Source organism: Colletotrichum destructivum, chromosome 6, assembly GCF_034447905.1.
Source record: "Colletotrichum destructivum chromosome 6, complete sequence".
NCBI lineage: Eukaryota > Fungi > Ascomycota > Sordariomycetes > Glomerellales > Glomerellaceae > Colletotrichum > Colletotrichum destructivum.
In genome coordinates this window covers 3,017,133-3,036,736 of record NC_085901.1, presented here as the reverse complement: position 1 = coordinate 3,036,736, position 19,604 = coordinate 3,017,133, and the positions used below count along the sequence as shown (strand labels likewise).

General features: G+C 52.7%; 8 protein-coding genes across 8 annotated transcripts; 4 read left to right on the top strand and 4 right to left on the bottom strand.

The window, feature by feature from the left end:
• The first annotated feature begins 770 nt into the window (after positions 1 to 770).
• Positions 771 to 2,251, top strand: CDEST_10117 (uncharacterized protein). The gene has a single exon (XM_062926275.1). The coding sequence runs from the start codon at positions 1,588 to 1,590 to the stop codon at positions 1,873 to 1,875; it is 288 nt and encodes a 95-aa protein (XP_062782326.1). The 5' UTR covers positions 771 to 1,587; the 3' UTR covers positions 1,876 to 2,251.
• A 710-nt stretch (positions 2,252 to 2,961) lies between these two features.
• On the top strand, positions 2,962 to 3,279 carry CDEST_10116 (uncharacterized protein; the record flags this gene model as incomplete). Its single annotated transcript, XM_062926274.1, has 1 exon — positions 2,962 to 3,279. One exon carries the CDS (start codon positions 2,962 to 2,964, stop codon positions 3,277 to 3,279), a length of 318 nt encoding a protein of 105 aa, XP_062782325.1.
• Positions 3,280 to 3,448: 169 nt separating this feature from the next.
• Positions 3,449 to 5,250, bottom strand: CDEST_10115 (Putative large ribosomal subunit protein uL2). Its single transcript, XM_062926273.1, has 3 exons — positions 3,966 to 5,250; positions 3,830 to 3,903; positions 3,449 to 3,770 (listed from the first exon to the last, which is right to left on the bottom strand). The coding sequence occupies exons 1-3, from the start codon at positions 4,951 to 4,953 to the stop codon at positions 3,666 to 3,668; spliced, it is 1,167 nt and encodes a 388-aa protein (XP_062782324.1). The 5' UTR covers positions 4,954 to 5,250; the 3' UTR covers positions 3,449 to 3,665.
• A 346-nt stretch (positions 5,251 to 5,596) lies between these two features.
• Positions 5,597 to 9,426, top strand: CDEST_10114 (Putative cyclin domain-containing protein). The gene is made up of 6 exons (XM_062926272.1): positions 5,597 to 6,402; positions 6,481 to 6,747; positions 6,933 to 6,986; positions 7,062 to 8,279; positions 8,331 to 8,469; positions 8,522 to 9,426. Exons 3-6 carry the CDS (start codon positions 6,978 to 6,980, stop codon positions 8,659 to 8,661), a joined length of 1,506 nt encoding a protein of 501 aa, XP_062782323.1. The 5' UTR covers positions 5,597 to 6,402; positions 6,481 to 6,747; positions 6,933 to 6,977; the 3' UTR covers positions 8,662 to 9,426.
• A 520-nt stretch (positions 9,427 to 9,946) lies between these two features.
• CDEST_10113 (Putative chitin-binding, type 1, NodB domain, glycoside hydrolase/deacetylase, beta/alpha-barrel) lies at positions 9,947 to 11,475 on the bottom strand (the record flags this gene model as incomplete). Its single annotated transcript, XM_062926271.1, has 7 exons — positions 9,947 to 10,292; positions 10,364 to 10,404; positions 10,454 to 10,504; positions 10,555 to 10,612; positions 10,667 to 10,982; positions 11,038 to 11,057; positions 11,120 to 11,475. The coding sequence occupies 7 exons, from the start codon at positions 11,473 to 11,475 to the stop codon at positions 9,947 to 9,949; spliced, it is 1,188 nt and encodes a 395-aa protein (XP_062782322.1).
• Positions 11,476 to 13,379: 1,904 nt separating this feature from the next.
• Positions 13,380 to 13,813, bottom strand: CDEST_10112 (uncharacterized protein). Its single transcript, XM_062926270.1, has one exon. The coding sequence runs from the start codon at positions 13,654 to 13,656 to the stop codon at positions 13,396 to 13,398; it is 261 nt and encodes an 86-aa protein (XP_062782321.1). The 5' UTR covers positions 13,657 to 13,813; the 3' UTR covers positions 13,380 to 13,395.
• Positions 13,814 to 14,747: 934 nt separating this feature from the next.
• Positions 14,748 to 17,013, top strand: CDEST_10111 (Putative phosphatidic acid phosphatase type 2/haloperoxidase). The gene is made up of 2 exons (XM_062926269.1): positions 14,748 to 15,599; positions 15,667 to 17,013. Exons 1-2 carry the CDS (start codon positions 15,352 to 15,354, stop codon positions 16,760 to 16,762), a joined length of 1,344 nt encoding a protein of 447 aa, XP_062782320.1. The 5' UTR covers positions 14,748 to 15,351; the 3' UTR covers positions 16,763 to 17,013.
• Positions 17,014 to 17,276: 263 nt separating this feature from the next.
• CDEST_10110 (Putative casein kinase II, regulatory subunit, casein kinase II subunit beta) lies at positions 17,277 to 19,313 on the bottom strand. The gene is made up of 5 exons (XM_062926268.1): positions 19,196 to 19,313; positions 18,956 to 19,132; positions 18,575 to 18,889; positions 18,115 to 18,360; positions 17,277 to 17,992 (listed from the first exon to the last, which is right to left on the bottom strand). The coding sequence occupies exons 3-5, from the start codon at positions 18,632 to 18,634 to the stop codon at positions 17,507 to 17,509; spliced, it is 792 nt and encodes a 263-aa protein (XP_062782319.1). The 5' UTR covers positions 18,635 to 18,889; positions 18,956 to 19,132; positions 19,196 to 19,313; the 3' UTR covers positions 17,277 to 17,506.
• Positions 19,314 to 19,604: the final 291 nt, after the last annotated feature.

Genomic DNA, 19,604 nt, shown 5'->3' with positions numbered 1-19,604 from the left:
GCCGTACCTATGCACCAAGTGACATAAGGTAAGATACATCGATCGCTAGTACTTTTGGCAGTGGCACGCCAAGACTAGGCACGCCAAGGTGACGGCCCCGTTCCCATCCGTACCCTACGTATGCTTGTGTCAGGGAAACGGTACATCCACTTGCCTTATGGCCCCTGTCGCTCTCCCCCCTCCCCAGTGACGATCACACAATTCTGCCCGTTGAGGACTGACGGAGCTTGAGGCTGCTACAGACCTCAGACTGCCTTGCGCCGTTATCGATGCTTCGTATGCAGGCCACTGCGCTGCAGAATCTCCAAGTATACCTCTCGCTCTCAGTTGCACTTTCACTTTTGTTGACTCTCTGATGCCTCTCCCTGGGTCCGTCCTCAGCGATCCATCTCGTGCACCATTGAAGGCGTCGCCTCGTCCCTGACTTTGATCTACCCACGTAGGCCATTAACAAGTAAAGGAACGGGGCCGGAACAGCATCGCCCACACAGGGGAATGCAGGAAAGTTCCGACCATAGAAAACGAGCCCGAGAATGGACGGACGGGCTGTACTAACGCCTAGCTTGGTCTCCTCGTCGACGTTGGCCTGCCTGTATTATCTCGATTCACTCCCCAATGTGTCTAGTGTTATCCCACCCGCCCCATTCCTTAGCTCCTCGCATTTGCGTTATTGCCTCGGTGACTTGCAGAAAGGCAGTACATTTCACTCCGTCTTCAGCGTAAAAGATGCACACGAAACTTGCAGAGAACAAATTTTGCGTCGTCTGAACAACGATCCGTCCACCGCTTGATCCCCCAGACCAAGTTGCCATCTGCCTCACGGGTGTCGGTGTCCCTGCTTTCCTCGTCAGACCATCCGGAGGACGTCTTCTCCTCCCCTGTCGCCAAAAGAGGCAACATCCTGGAGGGGCCCTCTCGCATTGATGCCGTCTGCGTCACACCCCTGAGCTACGAACCCGCGTCTCCATACTGCCTCTTAGTCTTAACCCCCCACGACCTTCTTCATTCCCCTATTCTCGACCTCCTCATCCGTTCCCCAGCCCACCTCCCGCAACCCCTTGTTCCCTCTTCGGCAACTCGCTTCACCTGCGGTTGATTCCTTACCAGGGGGGCCTATCTGCTTGTCATTGCCGGGCTACAGTGCTGCTTCGGCTGCTGGGCTACTCTCCACGTCACTACCGGCTTCTTATTCTCTCTCATCCCTCAGCCCCCTCGGTCCTTCTTAATACTTGATATAATCTCACCCATTCCCACTCTTGCACGACCAACACAATCCACGCACCCTCAATTCTCTAATCCAACTTCTTCACTTCGAACTAGGCCCTACCCGGTGGCTGACATCTGCTCGTTCCCTAGTCCTTTCGCGGAACCAACTGTCCTCCCTTCATCGAACCATTTGATTCTCGACATTCTTGTCTTTTTTAACAACCTGGGCTGCGCCTCTCTGTCCAACCACTTACACAAGAACACCTCTAGGCGCTTCCTAGTCGGACGCCCACTATCTTCTTCGCCGCAATCCTAAGAATCATCCTGCACCTATAAACCATCAACGAGGAGTCGATAGCCTTCAACAATAACGCGCCCATCATGCAGTCATCTCGCTTTCAGTCCATCGCCTCCCGCTTCTCGCCAAGCACACTACGCACCACCTTCCGCCGCTCGTCATCTGCCTCCTCTCGTACAAGCAGCGACAGGGGCTCATACGCCACCACATCATCGTCTCCCGTTGGCACCATCAACAGTATCGTCTTCCGCCAGCCCTCGATGCTTGACCTCGAAGAAGAACGCAAGAGCTTCGGCAGCGAGCTCGACATCCTCGAGCCGCGCCCCATTGTCTACTTTGGCAGCGTTGAAGAGCGCATTGGGTCACTATGAGCGCCAGAACCCACTAGTATGTGTTACGAATGGAGGATATGACGAGGTACGACACGTTATCCGTCATGTTTGAAGGTCTTTGAGCTCTTGGGGGGTTTCTTTCCTCTTTTGTTTGGGTTGGTTTGGTTAGGATTAGACTGGGAGTTTGACGGGAATGGTCGTCAACAACAACACGAGCGGCGTATCTTGGAGTTGGGGTCTGGAATTCAAAACGGCTCGATTGAACCCGGAATGCTGGGTCAGCACCTAGAATAGGCTCCCCTGAGTGAGAAAATTGTACATGGCTGTCAGAGGAACGCTATCCATGTATCCTGGCTGTTGTAGGAACTCGCCAAGTTATATACGACTGGCATACAACTCGATTGCAATAGTGCACTAAACGTTGCCATTTTGTCACCCTCCCACTCCCGTTCTTTTCCAAGTTGAATACCGTGGGCGGGCATGATAAACGGTGCATCTGACTCCATTGACATTGACCCATTTGACTGTTCGTAATCAAGCCGAGACATGGTGACTGCGATGGACACCTGGACTCATTTTAATGCAAGTGTGTTCCTAACCAAGGCTCTTGTCGTCCCATAGAGGCGGTCCACCTAGTGTGATTCACTCATCGTTGGTATTGCTATACAAGTAAAACCTCTCCCTTTCGTTGATCCGAATCACCACAATCGGTGACGAAAGGATTGGCATGTCCGTCGCCACAGCTTCAAAAAGCCACTTGCTGGCCATGTTGATCGCAGTGGAAAAGCCAACGGCAACCAAGGGAACAACAGAGAGCGAGCGAGCGAGCTCTTGGCTTTCTCGGTCCAACCAAAAACGCCACCGGGATAAATTTTGCAGCTTCAAGTTGGCCCAGGCAACCAACGGGTGATGCTTGACTACCCGACTCGACGACCCGTTGATCCAGCATCGACCCGAAACAAGCCAGTTGTTCTTGTCAGATGAGGCATCAGCGCGTCTGTGGAAAACCATCAATCAACCCCTAAACCAAAGTGTCACACACACACACACACACACACACACACACACATATATATATATATATATATATATATATATATATATATATGCAGGCCTCTGATAAAGATGTCTAAGAACGCCGTCTCCGGGGATAAAAAGGTCCCGAAAATATTTTGGATCATAGTCGGGGGGAACAGCCTCTCCCCGCCTCCAACGTGGAATCGCTTTCTTTCCATGATGGATGAGCATGACAAGTTAGAGCGAGAGGCCAGGGCCGAGAAGGAAGAGTTCAAAGCTGCCAAGAAACAGGCCAAGGAGGAGCTCGAGGCGATAAAAAAGTCGAACAAAGAGACATTCAAGGGGGGGTTGGCGGCCTGGAGACAACGGAAGCGCGAGACAAAAACGAACAGTGACGATGAGTACGGAGCCGGGACGGGCCGATAGGCTCGACGGCCGGAGAACAATACCGGCAACGACGGGACCGAGGCAAATGGGTGAGCGTGCCATGAAGCTCGCGTCGACGCAACCAACAACCAACCCATCATAACAAGCGAGCGGTGGTACATCACAAACATAACTCGGGGTGCGAGTCTGACGAGGACCGGAGGAAACGTTCAGGTGCAGAAAGTGGTGTTACAGTAAGTCCAGTTGCGGCATCTTGGCAGAGTGCGTCCATCATCAGTCGACAGCTCAGCGCAAACCTCTCTATGATACAAATACATGTATGCCATACATTTACAACAAGCATTTCGAGTCTCTTCTTCCCGTGCTCGGCACATATATCGTTTAGCCCCCTTCTTCTAGGCCCACAATCGAAATGCGCCAGCAGTTTAAGAGCTGCTCTTGTCTCTCCTCCGGCCCATGTTGCGTACTCTGGGTTCAACAACCCACTTGTTGAAGTTGTGCTTACGGCGAGTCTTGAACCCTCCCTTGGCCTGTAGAATACATCGTTTAGCAATGTCCCGAGCCGGGCTCCAGATGCAGCGTGACTTACCGGTGTGCCCCACGGACTAGTCGGGTGACGGTTACCCTTGGACTTGCCACGTCCACCTCCGTGAGGGTGATCAACTGGGAAGCGGTGGTCAGAATGGGCGTTCTCTGGTATAATGACGTGACAAGGGACCACATACCAGAGTTCATGGCAAGGCCACGAACAGTAGGGCGAATGTTCAGCCATCTGCTTCTTCCGGCCTTACCTAGCTGCCTGTATTGGTGGTGCGGGTTGCTGGCAACTCCAATGGTGGCGCAGGCGTCCTTGCTGACTCTGCGGATTTCACCACTTTGGAGACGGACATTGACGTACTTGCCCGTCATGACCTTGGTTCCGTCATCCCTGGTCTCTTCCTCTTTTGAGACGACAATCGCGTAAGTGCCAGCACTGCGGCAGAAAACAGCACCGCCCTTGGCCCTTGAGCCAACATTGAAAACCACGGTACCGATAGGGATCATGTGCATGGGCAGGCAGTTACCTCTCCAGGCAGTCTTGGCGGCCAAAATACCGGGATCGACGACGCCGCCCATGCTGTCGAGCAGGTCCTTGGGGATGCCTGAACGGTAGCTGTGGACAACGTCACCAGCGCGCATACCCTCGGCCGCAACAATGTAGCTCTTGCGCCCATTTGACTTATTCGTGAGCAGCGCAATGTGAGCACTACGCCCCGGATCGTACTCGATGCGATCGACCAGATGGGGGCCGGGCAGCCAGCGGTTGAAGTCGACGGTTCTTATTCTCCTCTTGGCACCGCCTCCACGGTGTCTGACGGTGATCTTTCCAGAAGAGTTGCGACCACCCTTGCCGTGACCTTTCTTGGGAAAAGTCAATGGCAGAAAGGGGCGTCCCTTCCACAGATGGTCATTGATGGGTCGCTTGAGATGGCGGACACCGGGGGTTCGAGGCTTGTAGGTGCGCATGATGACGGAGTCGTTGCTTTTGGTCGGGGCAGACCCGGGGGCAGCAAAATCGCTGGCTGTCGTTGTCGGTTTCTCGGAGGCAGGCTTGTCGGCAGATTTTCTCGTGGCGGAGGCATACTGTCTGATTACAAGCCCCCGGAAGGCGGTCGAGCCCAGAATGCTTGCGCAGCTCCTCTGGGCCGACATCAGCTTTCGTGGTTGCAACATGCTGACGATAAAACGTTTTCGAGACCCCGGATGTACGTTGTTCTCCCTGCTCGAATTGGTTGGTTGTTGTCAGGAGAGGCCAGTCAGCGCGACATGGCGTGGGAGAAGGCGAACTCGACAAGTTAGGGCGACGACACGGAGCGGGAGAAATGAGTGTGAGAAAAGTGTCGATCTCATCAATTGAGCCAAGTATTAACCAAAGCTGGCTCAAGGGGCCGTATGATCCTCGAAAATAGGTCCCTTGACGTGCTCGGGAATCGCTTCGAACCCAGGTGTGTTGGATGGGGTTGAGATCAGTGCAGATTTCGAGCTCTGGGAAATAATTATTATCCCGATGCCGATGGATTGAACGAGGCTCGGTACGTACCGCAAGCTAGCTTCTCCTTCCCTCCCGTGAGAGAAGCTCTAGCCACAGTCGCGGTCATGGGAGTGGAGTAGTGTGGCTGGTCAACTAGTTGAGCCTCAGACGCCTTGACACGACCGCCTTCAGGAAGCGTGACGGGACTGATGGAGACGTGGTTGGAAACTGAGCCAATGATGAGCCAGTTGCTCTGCGGTTGCTACTGTTGATTGCTATTGTGGCCGGGGTAGTGCTCCATTCTCCCAGTTCTTTTCACAGTGCTCCCCACCAGACCTCACAGCTTCTTTCGCGTGCAGCCGGGGCAATCGCGTAGCTACTCTCGCTTGGCCACGACCGCGACCACGACCCTCGACTTTCCTCATAAGCTGGCATTATCTCCGGGCCTTGTTGACTATTCCTTACTGCACTCCATATAGAGAGATCCATCCAAACCTTGAATTACAACCTGAGCCACACACAGCACACAACACAAAGTCAACAAACACATTTCCCACGAAAGTACGAATTCTACATTTACTCGTCCTTCCAACCCACCTACCCACCTTCAGGTACACACATCACCTTCCTGCGCCTCCATCTCATCTGGCTGCAAGAAACACTCATCGCTTTTTGTTAGTACCACCAGGTCCTGTGCACCGCTCAAATATACGCGCACCGCCATCGCATCAGTCCAATATCAGGACAACTCACCATTCACCACCACCACCTAGACATTACTAGAGCTTGTGCTTTAGCTGTATATCTTGGGGTCTCCCCTCTCTTTGCCTCTCTCTTACTCTTATTCTCACTTGCATACAAACATCCACAAAGAGAATTTGAAAAAGAGTTGAAACACCCTTGTGTGTAGAAACCATTCGAGTCGCGACCAAGCAGGCCCTCCGTCATCCATCACGACAAAGACACACCCCTAACACCTGACGCGCGCGACTTTCCTTTAGCGAGAGTCAAGAAGCTACTCCCTGTCTGTCGTTTGCGCGTGCTGCAACTGCACACTCCAAGGACCGACGTGCGCTACTGTGGTGACCAGACCCAGACCAGACCAGACCAGACCAGGGCCACCGCGAGCGAGCCGCGACTTGAAAATTTCGGTACGTACCCCCCTCCGTCGCCCCGGTTCCAATACCCACTCCATACCACATCACGTCCTCTGGTTCCCACTACCTCAGCAAAACACATCACACATCGTCCTGCATCTCATCTTCTCACATAAACAATCTTGTTCCCCCCGAGTTCCAGTCTCTTAACCTCCACTACCTCTTCCGCCGCGATACCCTCAGCTCCCTGTCACCCTACAAAGTTCTGCATCTGCCGATTGGCACTGGGAACGCGACTAATCCTCCTTGCTCTTCATTAGAGCCCAACCCGTGTTTTGGCGTCGAACCTGAGCAAACGTTTTGCCCGCGTTCAAGTCGCCCGTCATCATCATTCCCAAGGTACGCATGTCTCGACCCCCGTTTACGTTCCTGATCTCTCTCCCTCTCTCCCTCTCTCTTTCCTGAGCAGCCAGCCTGCTCATCTGCCAAATCCTTAGTGGCGCTCCCATTTTCATTGCATTGTCTCTGCCACAGTAGCGCTCCATCCTCCCAGACGCGTCCAAATACTAACCCCGTCCTCCTAGACTTCTGCATCTCAGATACACAACTTCACATTATCAATCGACAAAATGCCACCAGTAAGTATCTACCTTTTCCTTATCTACACTGATCAACTATCGTCGCGTCGACATGTTGCTCACCAATGCCTCCAGGGTACCCGTCCGACGCGTGCACGCATCGTGTCAAACGAGAACGATGAGAACAGTGGATCAATGCGCATGACGCGTGCCAAGGCGGCCGCGTTGAACGTTGATGAGCTTGCTGCTCCTGGAAAGGCCGCCCTCGCCACGAAAAAGCCTGCCGTCAACGCGAACCCAGCAGGGCAGCGAAAGCGCGCCGCCCTCGGCGATGTCAGCAACGTCAACAAGACAGAGACCGCTGTCCCAGGAAAGAAGCCTGCGAGCAAAAGCGGCCTTGTCTCAAAGGCTGCGCAACCCACCGGTATCACGAAGAAATCTAGCACCGCTACAACCAGAAACGCTGTGCCCAAAGAGAAGAAGGCACCTGGCTCCGGATCCGGCGCGATTCCCAAGAGGAAGCCCAACAACGTCTCATCGAACGCGGACGCTGCGAAGGACGATAACCTCCTCGCCGAGGGCGAGCCCCTGCGCAAGAAGCATTATGCCACTCAGCCCACTGAGAAGCGTCGAGCCAAACCTGAACCCGAGCTTCCTCCCTCAACGGCCCCCGTTGAGTCTGTGCCTGCCGGCAGCCACAAGCCGTTTACCTACCCGTCTGGTGTTAGGAATCTGGATGAGGAGGACCTGGATGATCCGTTGATGGTAGCCGAGTATGCTAACGAGATCTTCGAATACCTTCGCGATCTGGAGTGCAACTCTATCCCCAACCCCAACTACATGGAGCACCAAGACGACTTGGAATGGAAGACGCGTGGAATATTGGTCGACTGGCTGATTGAAGTGCACACGCGCTTCCACCTCCTCCCCGAGACTCTCTTCTTGGCCATCAACATCATTGATCGCTTCCTCTCCGAGAAAGTTGTCCAGCTCGACCGCCTGCAGCTTGTCGGAATCACGGCCATGTTCATTGCATCTAAGTACGAAGAGGTTTTATCGCCTCACGTCGCCAACTTTCGCCACGTTGCAGACGACGGGTTCAGTGAAGCTGAGATCCTTAGCGCGGAGCGCTTCGTCCTCGGAACTCTCAACTACGACCTGAGCTACCCCAATCCTATGAACTTCCTTCGACGCATCAGCAAAGCAGACAACTACGACATTCAGTGCCGCACCATTGGCAAGTACCTTATGGAGATCAGCCTCCTTGACCATCGATTCATGGCCTATCGCCCCAGCCATGTTGCAGCTGGCGCTATGTACCTGGCTCGGCTTATCCTCGACCGAGGTGACTGGGTACGTTGGCTATAAACCCATCCGTCGCTGCATTGGCTAACAAAACAATAGGACGCTACCATCGCATTTTACGCTGGCTATACGGAGGACGAGATTGAGCCTGTCATTCGTCTCATGGTCGACTATCTTGCGCGCCCCGTCGTCCACGAGGCCTTCTTCAAGAAGTACGCCAGCAAGAAATTTCTCAAGGGTAAAATACATTCCGTCGGTCGCTCATGCGTTGCCAAACTGACATGGTCCAGCATCCATCCTGACGCGCCAGTGGGCCAAGAAGAGTGCCGAGCACTTTGGTGTTGTTGACGTTCATCTCTCTTTGGATCAGATCTCGACCCGGGAGGAGGACAACTACCCCGAGGAGGATGAAGAACAAGACGACTACTAGCGACATCGCACGCATTCTGTTTGTCTTGGAACGTACTCTGGACTTTCAGGATATCCTGGACCAGAGTGGTTGGATGAGCATCAGCGTTTACGGCCACTGTTACGAATGCATAGATCGACGACCCGCACGTTCATGGTGCAGCATCATCCCATCGTTGCGCTTCATTTGGTCTCTAGAAAAACGACCCATGGGTTAGTGTAGGGAGGGAAGGATGGTTCGCCCTATTGCTTTTTCTGTCTGGATTACGTGGTTCAGACTCTCAGCTGTCGGTTTTCAAGCAGCTGTTTTGCGCTGCTTATTTTTGTCGGTTACACATCTTTCCAGTGCATTGGGACTTCGTTTCTCTAGTCTCACGAATGGCGCATGGAGTCAGAGGTCAAGGATATCACGAAAGCGGACGGTCTGGCTGGAGTTCGTTGACTCTGTCTTTTACTAGTCTGGCAAGACACGAGGCCCATTGGTCTGCGTATTCCAGGCCAGGTTCGTCGTCTAATCAGTCCTCCAGTCCGGGGGGTATTTGACTGAGGGATATTGGAGGATCGGTCCTCGAGAGGAAAGGCAATACACACACTCTCACACTTGGAGGGGGTTGGGGGTTGTAGGCGACAACAATCGTGCAAAAAGTTGTACATATATCTGTTCGGAGAATTGGGTTCAGGGGGGTAAATATATTGCATTGCGTCTTTCTGTTCGATCATGAAGGGTTCAGTCACATCCGGTCTGAATGAACAAGGCCAAATTGCGCAGAGGATCTAGTGACTCTAAAATGGATGGGTTGAAAGAGCCGGGCCGGACCATGAGATATTATGTGTGCTCTTTCTTGGACATACAAGCAAGCAGCCAGGCCGTCATAACAATTTGGATGTTTCGTTTTGTTGGTTTTGACCATGTGCTTGTTGTATACTTGCTCGTGTCATCCACCCCATCCTCATCCACGGCAACGCCTCAGATCGAACAGCGCAGCTCACTTCTTTAAGTCGACAAATGATAAAGAATTAACGTCAGTTTACATACAAGAGTCGCTTAGATTGGGCAGGCAGTCATGACAAGTACCAGGTTAGTCCTTTTCGCTTCAATATACTTGTGAATACACAAAATCAGTGAGTGAGTGTCTCGACTCCAGACCACATATTGAAGCATACAGAGATAGATATACATATTGTTTGCAAAATATTCACATTCCGCCCTGACCGGCAGCGGGCTTACGACTCCGTGAACACACAAGTTGGCGCCGCCGCTCAGGCGACATCGCCCTGGGGTCCATGTCGCCAGCGTAAGACACACCTTATCCAAGGGTGGTGCGGACGTCGGCGCGGTACCAATTCGCCTTGGGGTCGCCAAGGCACTCACCGACGGTAACCATCTTCTTGCCCTGAAACTTCTGGAGCATGTACTCTGTCAGGTTGTAGACGGTCTGCTGGTGGATGTCGTGGCCGATGACGAGGAAGTTGTCAGTGGTGGCGGGCTTGACCGAAATTGACTGGTCGACAATGTCCTTGGATTGTTGTATCTCAGTCGGGCTGTCGTGCAGGTAGTCGGCCGTGTCGAGGTCAAAGTAGATGATCGAGTATCCTAGGGCCCTCATGTCATCTTCGCAGCCGCACTCTGCCGTACAAGAGGAATAAGGGGGCCTTTCGGATAGTAGTCAGTGGGGGTTGCAGCGTATGTTTGGGGTTTCAAAATATAGGGGGAAGGGAGCGACCTCATATAGGTAGGGATGACGCCGATGATGTTGCGGATGGCCTCGAGAAGAGTTAGCCAGAATAGAGATTGTTTTCACGACACAACATACCATTTCCAACTTGTACATCTCATCTCTGCGCTGAGCCGATGTGATTTTGCACTTAGAGGGGGGTCAGAATGGTAAATTGCTAACATGGCAAGAAAACAGACCAGATCGGCATGAGACCAGGTATGGCTGGCAATTTGGTGGCCATCAGCGTACATCCGCCTGTCGTCTAAAATCAGCCATGATAGCAAAGGCAATGCGACGAAGATAGCATACTTGATGGTGCTGACCCAAGGGAAGGCTGCATCGTCAATCTCTCCCTTTGCGTTGTTGTTCCCAGTAATCATAAACGTTGCCTTGGCATTGTACTTTTTCAGGAGGTCGAGCAAGTCGTTGGTGTACGAGGCTGGGCCGTCGTCGTACGTTAGGGCAACGTCACCGGGGTTAACGCAGCTGTAAACACCAGGACCGCCATACTCGACCTGGCCGAGCTTGGTTCGGACGATACTGGAGGTGTTGAGGCCCGGTGGAATCTTGTTAGCATCACATGCTGGGCCAAATTGGAAGAGGCAGTCCGGGGCCTTGCAATGGTCTGCCACGTGTTAGGCGATCTTTCTAAGGTCAGCGGCATGTCGGCAGTATCTAACCTGGTGTTGTTCCGCAGTAGCTAGGAATGTGTTAGTGAATAAAACTTTGACAACAATGCACACTAGATGGGTAGTCACCGACCCGGCGGCAGAACAGCATTCATTTGTGGCGCAACTAACGTTCCCATTATCGGGGCCGCAGAGTCCAGTACCCGAGTTGCCATCATCACCCGAGCCTGTCGGCGGGTTGCCGTCCTGCTCACAGGTTCCGAACACGGCCTGGCAGCCGTTGGACGTCAAGCAGTAGTCGCCGGTAGAACCGCACCAGCCATTGACTGAACAGCACGGCAAGTCCGCCGGGCAAGTGTATGCCGAAGGGTTACCCCCATTTCCAGTCGTGCCGCAGGTATTATCAGGTGAGACACCTCTTAGGAAAAGAGAGGGCGAGCCTGCCACCGTGCCGGCGAGGGCGAGTACAAGAAATTCGAGCGCTGTCATGTCAAGTATCGGGAACAAGAGAACGAGCAGAATCGCCAAGGAAATCTTAAGATAGAACGAGCGCGATGTGGATGGGAAGAACGAATGGATTCCGCGAAGCCTGCGGGGATTGTATTGTAAGTCAGATCTAGCCACGAAGTACGGTGGCGGGAAGCGATTTAAGAGGACTGGGACTTGGCTTCATGGAGCGATAGATGCGGATCGACACAACGGTGAGGCGCGAGTCCTGTCGCAGGGGCTCGAGAGGTGTTGTCTTGGTGTCATGGCGCGGTTGAGAGGGAAACGCTTGTGATTGAGAACCATTTCGATGCTAGGTTGATTTTGGGTGTAAGCCGCCGACTATTACTACTGCTATGTCGTACGTGATGGAGGCGAGTTCGGGTGTGCGGAAAGCATTCGTTCACATAAACTCCTCCTGCCGTCGCATTGACTGAGATGAACCGAACGATGGATGGGCAGATTGTACACTAAGGGGACTAGGTAGAATGGGCTTTGACGGAAAGCAAGTTCACTCCTACCAACGGGGTCCAGCTAGCGAATGCTCTTCAAGAGGAGCGTCTAGAGGTCTAAGCCCTTCGGGACCAGTGCAACCAAGCTTATTGTGTGGGCGGATGGAGGCAAGACAGGAAACGTACCCAGTCGTTTGTAGAAACAAATAGACCATGGTTGTGTATAATGAGAAACTCAGGTCAAAGTAGGTGGCAAAGGTAGCGACCAGAACGACACACAAGGAGCACCGAAAATGGTCGAACATGGGCAAGTCCAAATCAACGACCCATACTAAAAGGGAGTGCTTCATCAGTAGGGATCGTCGGGGGGGCTTACACTCGGGACTAGGCCTTAGGTGGGTGATATGGTATTTCTTCTCCCTGCTTCACGTAGTGGTCATCGTTGAAGAGCAAACTCGCTCTTACGGCATGCCAAAGAGGTGCGAGGAGGGCGAACGCTTGCAGATCAAAGTCCGGACTCTGCAGGATGCAGCCCCGGACGGCGGACGTATGTGGCGGTTACTTGAGCATTGACCGATGCGCGGTCGTGATCCAAGCCAAGTTGAAATGATGGTCTCACAGGGGCCCGGGTCACGGGGGATGCGGGGCCGATTCTATCGGGGGAGGTGCTTCGCTGTTTGTGCTTGACATCAGGCGGCGAATACAAACCTCGATTGATCATCTCGGCTTGGCTGCACTACCAACATTCGAAGCCAAAGCAATGAGCAAAGACAGGCAGCGAGTTTTGTTGCCAAATTTACAGCTTATGGGCGTACCGCCAATCATCAAAGTCATCGGAAATTTCCTTCTGCTGCAAAATGCCACCCTCCCTGCTTATTCCCCTCACCAGGGTCACCCTTCTAGAAGGCGAGGGCCATCAGGCACAAGCCGAGATCTGCATAGCCAATGAAAGCCCCTGAGCACTGCAGGTCAGAGGTGGAATCGGGGGTCTCGAACGAACGACATTTCGGGAAAATTCTGAGAGCAGAGGCGTGTAGCGAAGTGGAGGAAGGAAACCTGACCAGTCACGATGTTGGTGGTCGCCTCTTTCACTCAACGTCATCGTATTAGTGAACTGATCGTGTTGGATGATACTCAACGCAGAGGGAGAAGTGCCGAAATCAATATTTGTATGACCTGATGGTACGGTCATGTTTTGCATTAGATGACGGGATTGGACCACGGCGGTCTCCATGACATTATTGCCCGGAAAGCCGGCGCATCATGGTTGGCACTCGCAAAATGCCGTCTGCCGAGTCCAATCAGTCCGCAAGTGCCTTCCTTGTGTGGTAACTTGGGGAGGTGGTGATGGCCGCAAGATGCCAAGAGTATGCAAATCCTCTCGCCATCCAAAGAAGGAGCCAGGGCCATACACACAATGCCAGCCACTTCACGGGACGAAAGGCCCCGCTCGCTTCGTTAACAGACCAAATTAAAGATTGGAATACGGATACTGTTGAGAATACCCCGGCGGGCCGGGCGGTGGACAATTGGGCTGAGTATGGTGGGATTCGGTGAAGGCCACGCGTTTGTGACATTGGCGAGGTATTGTAGTGCCGCACTGCCGATGAATCCGGTCCGAAGTACGGACCAAGACGGAAGGATAGCAGATCCAAGAGTGACGAGAAGAGAGTCTAATCGTGGCGGGTTGACAGAGACGAGGTTGACTTGGCTGCTGGACTGCTAGAAGCATGTGAGACGAGTGTTCCCCAGCCCCGGATGGTGGGCAATTGAAGTAACACTGCTGACTTGGCGGGGTTGTTGATTCACCAACAACATTTCGTTGCGCAATCCTCTTGCCTTGACTCCTTGGTTCACATAATGATGGCAGCAGTTGCAGGTTGAATACTCTAGATGGGCGTGTCAGGGAGTGAAGCTGACAAGACTCTTGGCAAAGGGTTGAAGTGACAGGATCGACTGTCTCCAGGTCCACCGCCAAGACCCAAGCCACGCCGCAGCGACCAACGAGAGGTGATTTCCGAGGCGAATTTTACGGGGCTGCGACGTCGGGCCAGCCACTAGCGACAGCAATTGGAATTGAAACGATACGTACCTGAGCAATCCTCCCTCCCCTTTCGGCTCAAGTCGCACATACGAAACGGGCTCCCTTCGGCGCCTTCTCAAACATCACTTGGGGGTTGGTTTTGTCTTGGTACAGAACCCTTTGCAATGTCGCCTGCGTCTGCGCCGGTGCCTATTTGTTGTATGTTGTATGTGTATCTGCACAGCCGGTTGGTTTGCCTGTCCTATACCCGGGGCTGTGAACCATCACTGCGTTCGTTGGTCGAGGGAAACATGGCGAGGCTCAGAATACTGAAGGGCTGAATGGAGATGGTTGTCGAGCAAAGTAATTGGTGACAGTGCAGCATTCGTGCTCGCGCCCATCCATTGATCGTCTGCAAAATCCCTTCGCGAAGGTTCGCGCATGTATGTACGGATGAACGAGCCTTAGCGTGGCCAAAAGGCAATTCAACAATTCGCTGCGCACTGCCGGCAATCCCTCATCACATGGATTGTGACGTCTCTTCTATAGCATCCCCCCTCAAACGGATGCATTTCTAAACATGGACGCTATGTTTGCTGCTTACGGCTCGACGCCCTGGAATGCCGCCGTCGTCGCGCAGCACTCACACCACCAGCACTGCCACGCGACTGCTTACTACATTCGTCACCTCCTTACCGTTGTCTCAAAGGATTAGGTAGTGTGATTGTCAGCTCAGTACAATTACCTGCTACACTTGCTCTCATCCCAACTCCCGCGTCTCCTACACATTCACGCACATCTTTCTTTTTCTCACCCCTGGCCACTCAAACGTCTGCTGGACAAATCCTATTAGAAGAAGAACTTTTTCTTGCCCAACAGTACCTTGACTGACCTACCAATAAGCCCGCCGCATCTTTTAGGGACAACACTAGGCTCACTGCAACCACATCCATACACACAAACACACACACACACACGAAACAAGCCGTTGGTTCATTGTCTGCTTCTACCACCACGGGGAAACGCCTTTTCTTTTCTTTGCTCATTTCCCTCGCGCCTCGACTCAAGTAACCATCACCGTACATCCTACACCTGATCCGACCTCACCTTACTCAGAATACCGCCACGTAACTTAGCACATCCACTATAGCCAGTAGGTACCTGTACCTCAGCCATCCACCCTCGTCATCCCCCCAGCCGGCCACTACCGCTTCCGCGCGCGCGCTGTGCCTTCATCGCCTGCCTGCGGATCCCTTCCCCATTCCCACCCCCATAACACTAAAACTCTCTTTCCCCCTACCTCTCTCGTTCGTCCACCTGAAGTAGCTTGGAGCCACACTCCTCCCGGATGACCTCCTGCTTCTTCTTGCCTTCTCTCTCCTTCTTTTACATTTTCAACCCCTCATGTCCTCATCCATCCCTCTCGCAAACCTATCGCCCTCGTCGAGGCCTTCGTACTACAAAATGCCCGAGTCACCAGCGCCCTACAACAGGCGCTCTGCACGTCCGCGCCGCGGTCACTGGACGCCCTCCTTGATCGGTTCCTACGTCTTCGATTGGTTCATCCTCGCCGTCGTCGGAGCCATTGCAACTGTTCTGGGTTTTGTCGAGCCGAACAAGCGTCCGTTTTCTGTTCTCGACCCCAACATCTCGTAAGGCTGGCCTTAGCCCCCTTCGTGCCTCTAATATGCTTTGTCCGCTGACCCTCTCATCTTGCAGCTTTCCCTTCACCGAACATGAGACGGTCCCCATGTGGATGGCCGGCGTCATCGCAGTCGCCCTCCCCATCATTATTATCGCCGTTGTATGCCTCGTTCTCGTTCCCGGAAATACCGTTCCCAAGGGAACCCCGAAGTCGCTCATCTGGAAGCGTAAGCTATGGGAGTTGCATGTTGGTTACCTCGGTCTCGCTCTTGCCCATGTCGGCGCCTTCTTCATCACGAACGGCATGAAGAACATGTTTGGAAAGCCTAGGCCCGACCTCTTGTCGCGATGCCAGCCCGACTTGGACCACATCCAGGACTACATCATTGGCGGCACCTTCGCCAACATTACCGGCTTGACCGGCGCGACTGGATTTGGTCAGCTTGTGTCTGCCAATATTTGCAAGAATACCGACTCGCACACACTTGATGACGGCTTTCGCAGTTATCCGTCCGGCCATTCGAGCTCTGCCGCCGCTGGCTTGATCTACCTGTCTCTCTTCCTAGCAAGCAAGTTTGCCGTCACCATGCCTTTTGTGGCTTCTGACAACGGCGCCGAGTCTCACTCGGCATTCCCCTCCCGTCTGCAAAAGTCTGGCGCCAGCTATGAGGAAGTACGGTCTGGCGAAAGTGGCTCTTTGAACCCTGACTCGGCAGGCACTGCCAGGAACTTGGCCGAGCACAACAAGATTGTTACTGCTGTCCGTCGTCAAGCCGCTGCCCCACCTCTCTACCTCTTGACCATCGTGGTGCTCCCATGGTTCGCATCCGTCTTTATTGCTGGCTCTCGCTGGTTTGACTTCCGCCATCACGGTTTCGATATTCTCTTTGGCTACCTGATCGGCATCTTTACTTCCATTTTCGCGTTCCGTTACTACCACCTCCCCATCCGCCAGGGTGCTGGCTGGGCTTGGGGCCCTCGAAGCCACGACAAGGCATGGTGGTCTGGTGTAGGGTCATATAGCTATGCGACAGAGAAGGGCGACTTTGTCAGGGCAGGGGACGAGGAGGAAGCATACATGGCCAGGCCAGTTGTAGGCCAAGCATCTTCGACCCAGTATATCAGCAAGGCTGGCTCTCATGAAGGGCCGGAACCTGAAAATCGCTTCTAATGGGTTACGGTGGCACCCATTTCACTTTTTTTTTTTTTTTTTTTGCATTAGGCATGTCGGACATTGGAGTTTTACGGTATACCACCCGCCTTGAAAAAAAAAAGGCTTGGCGGCTTAGGGCAATTTGTTACTTTTCGGGGGCTAGGCATGGCATGCAGATACGAACGTTATGGAATAGAACTTGTGGCTATGACAAATTTTTATACCCTGTTCTAAATAATTATTACTGCCAATTGCACCAGAGTCGCCTTGGCCATTCATGTGATGCGCTTTGGCGCCAAACAAATGTTGGTGACGCTTAGTGAAACGGGTGGCATTCGTTTGGTTACTTGAGGAAAAAGCAGGGTCTAAACGCAGAGAAGTAATGCCGTTGTGTCTTCTGAATGTATCATCATCTCTGAAAGATGCAATGGGTCCTTGACAACGCAGTCTTAACCAGATACAAGCCCATTTGATCGGGCCGTCTTGTCTCTGATTGAACGGTCGGAACACATTATAGGCATGCAACTTGATCATGAAAGCCATCATATCATTATACTGGAGGTCCGAGTCCACTAAAGCAGGACAAGGGCAAACTAGGAAAAGCAGGCCAAGCAGAGCATAATGGGGCACAAGACAGTCACTCACCCCCTTTGCCCTTTTCATAAGTGCGATACTGATGTGACTTGCTAGCCATCATGCCTATCAGGAGCATCCTTAGTGAAAATGCCGCACAGTATGTTGGCCACCTCTTCCTTGGCCTCTTCACGTCATAGCCACGCCCTCATCGGCACCGGCCGGGCGGGCAGTCTCTATGCCCTCAAATTCAACGTCATCCTCCTCCTCCTCCTCCTCCTCAAGGACGTCCTCATCGCGGAAGCCGCTGTCAACCTCCATCTTGCGTAGACGGCGGCGCATCGTATCCTTCTTCTGGTGCTGCCACCGGATGAGGGCGGCCGGAGCGTGGACCTTGAAGCCGTAGACGCGCGGGACGTAGCGCTCGGCGCTCTTGGTCGGGATAAGGGCCGGGTAGGCCTGGAAGATGATGTTGTGGAACGAGGTGCCAAAGTAAGCGCCGTCGATGGCGGCGTGACGCGACGACTTGGGGTTATAGATGTCCTCGCAGCGGGCGCAGTAGAGTTTGACGGGCTTCATATTTGGGATGTCGGCGAGGCCCATAGGTAGGAGCGGATGCGAGTGGCACATGACGCGGGGGCATTTGCCAAAGTCGGCCTTTTTGTACTTTTCGAGCTGGGGCGTGCATGTTAGCCGTGTGGTTCGTCCAAAATTCCGACTCTCGCGTCACGTTTTCTCCGCCTCATCTGTCCAAAACGGGGATGAGGAAGGGAAACCCGGAAAGAAATGCAGCATACCATCTTTGCAAGGCCTCTTGTCGTGACAATGAAGCGGGCGTGTACCAAACCGTACAAGTGCCTCGCGGACTTCTCAATCGTCTCCCTCATCTCATCGTCGCAATCCAGGTCGAAGACGTCGGTGATGAGGTCAAGGGCATATTGGTAGTACTGTACTTCCGTGTTCAACCCAGTCAGGTTGAACCGGTCTGTGAGGTAATCTTCGTCAATCTCGCAGAAGTACTCGTTGCCCCGCGAGGAGATGAACTAGGCAAAGGCGCTCATTAGCTGCTGTTTCTCAGGTGGCTTCTTTCGAGCGGCCGAAACTGATTTGCGGCGGAGTTGAAATCCCGAGGAAACTTGCGCGACGAGCGCAATTGCGTCGCACCCAGCCCGCCGCGTGCGCCTTCTTGCTCTTGGAAGCCCTTCGCGCGCAGATCGTTGACGAAAGTCTACCAGTATATACACGCTGCAAACTCACCCAGTCTCGCCAGTAACTTGTGTAGTCGCTATCCGACTCGCTGACGAAGTCGTCCATCATGGCGGAAGAAGGTGCGACTCGTGCCCGTGACGGGTCCTCAGATCATGGCCCAAATCCGCGAAATGTTGTCGAGTGCGGGTTGTAAAGCTCTTGTGGATATCGATTTGCCCCCCCGTTGCGGTACGGTGGTATGCCCGGATCGTCGATGGACGTTTGGAAGACGGACCAGTAATAAATGTCTTCCTTTCGTCGGCTGGGTGGTAGTTGACGCCGGATCTCTGCGCTCGCCTGCAGGGCAGAAACCAGTTGGCGGGGCTGTACGGATAGCGAGCCTGGTCAGCCAGGCCACCGAGGGGGCGGGGGCTTGACGAGGGTACGTACCTACCCACACTGGTTCTAAAACAGCTCTGCATAAATGCATATGCCGTATATAAAAGTTGCTTTGCACTCCCACTACCCACTATAACTTTCTCTAGATACCTACCTAGGTAGTCGGCTACGAAACCTAGGAGACCTGCCGCTAGGCTTGGTTAGCTAGCATAGTCGCTCTTAATTAGGCTATTATTACTCTTAATCAGTAAGTATTACCTTTAATTACCTTAATCTCTCTCTCCTACTTACAGGCTATATACTAATAAGAATAGGGTAGGTAGATAAGATAGGATATCTTAGATAAGGATAAGATAAGGGTAAGTTAAAGGTGTAGGCAGAAAGTCTGTATATTGCTTGTATGCATATATCTATAAGGTCTAAGTTTTTAGGTAAAATAGAAGAGGGAAAACTCTTTATTTATACTCTTGCCTAAGGGATAAAATCCTAGATTATTAATACATATTATTATATATAAAAATACGCTTATAGTATAGTGTATTTATCTAGTATGTAGGGTTAAAGTCCTTAGTATGTAGGGCTTACTTAGAATGTTAGTACTAGTCTTTATACAGACTAGTATGTCTGTAAGTCCTTATGTACAAGATATATAGATAAATTATACACTATTCTGTAGCTAAAATTATAAGGATTCTAAATA

Excerpts from the sequence above, each read along its gene's own strand:
- CDEST_10117 (XM_062926275.1), top strand. The coding sequence starts at position 1,588 with ATGCAGTCATCTCGCTTTCAGTCCATCGCCTCCCGCTTCTCGCCAAGC.
- CDEST_10110 (XM_062926268.1), bottom strand. The coding sequence starts at position 18,634 with ATGATGGACGACTTCGTCAGCGAGTCGGATAGCGACTACACAAGTTAC. Across the intron at positions 18,361-18,574 it reads CAAGTTACTGGCGAGACTGG|TTCATCTCCTCGCGGGGCAA; the intron begins GTGAGTTTGCAG and ends GCCTTTGCCTAG. Across the intron at positions 17,993-18,114 it reads CAAGAGGCCTTGCAAAGATG|CTCGAAAAGTACAAAAAGGC; the intron begins GTATGCTGCATT and ends TGCACGCCCCAG.
- CDEST_10115 (XM_062926273.1), bottom strand. The coding sequence starts at position 4,953 with ATGTTGCAACCACGAAAGCTGATGTCGGCCCAGAGGAGCTGCGCAAGC. Across the intron at positions 3,904-3,965 it reads TGGCCTTGCCATGAACTCTG|TTGATCACCCTCACGGAGGT; the intron begins GTATGTGGTCCC and ends ACCGCTTCCCAG. Across the intron at positions 3,771-3,829 it reads CTAGTCCGTGGGGCACACCG|GCCAAGGGAGGGTTCAAGAC; the intron begins GTAAGTCACGCT and ends TGTATTCTACAG.
- CDEST_10114 (XM_062926272.1), top strand. Across the intron at positions 8,280-8,330 it reads TCCTCGACCGAGGTGACTGG|GACGCTACCATCGCATTTTA; the intron begins GTACGTTGGCTA and ends ACAAAACAATAG. Across the intron at positions 8,470-8,521 it reads CAGCAAGAAATTTCTCAAGG|CATCCATCCTGACGCGCCAG; the intron begins GTAAAATACATT and ends GACATGGTCCAG.
- CDEST_10111 (XM_062926269.1), top strand. The coding sequence starts at position 15,352 with ATGTCCTCATCCATCCCTCTCGCAAACCTATCGCCCTCGTCGAGGCCT. Across the intron at positions 15,600-15,666 it reads GTTCTCGACCCCAACATCTC|CTTTCCCTTCACCGAACATG; the intron begins GTAAGGCTGGCC and ends CTCATCTTGCAG.
- CDEST_10112 (XM_062926270.1), bottom strand. The coding sequence starts at position 13,656 with ATGCTTCTAGCAGTCCAGCAGCCAAGTCAACCTCGTCTCTGTCAACCC.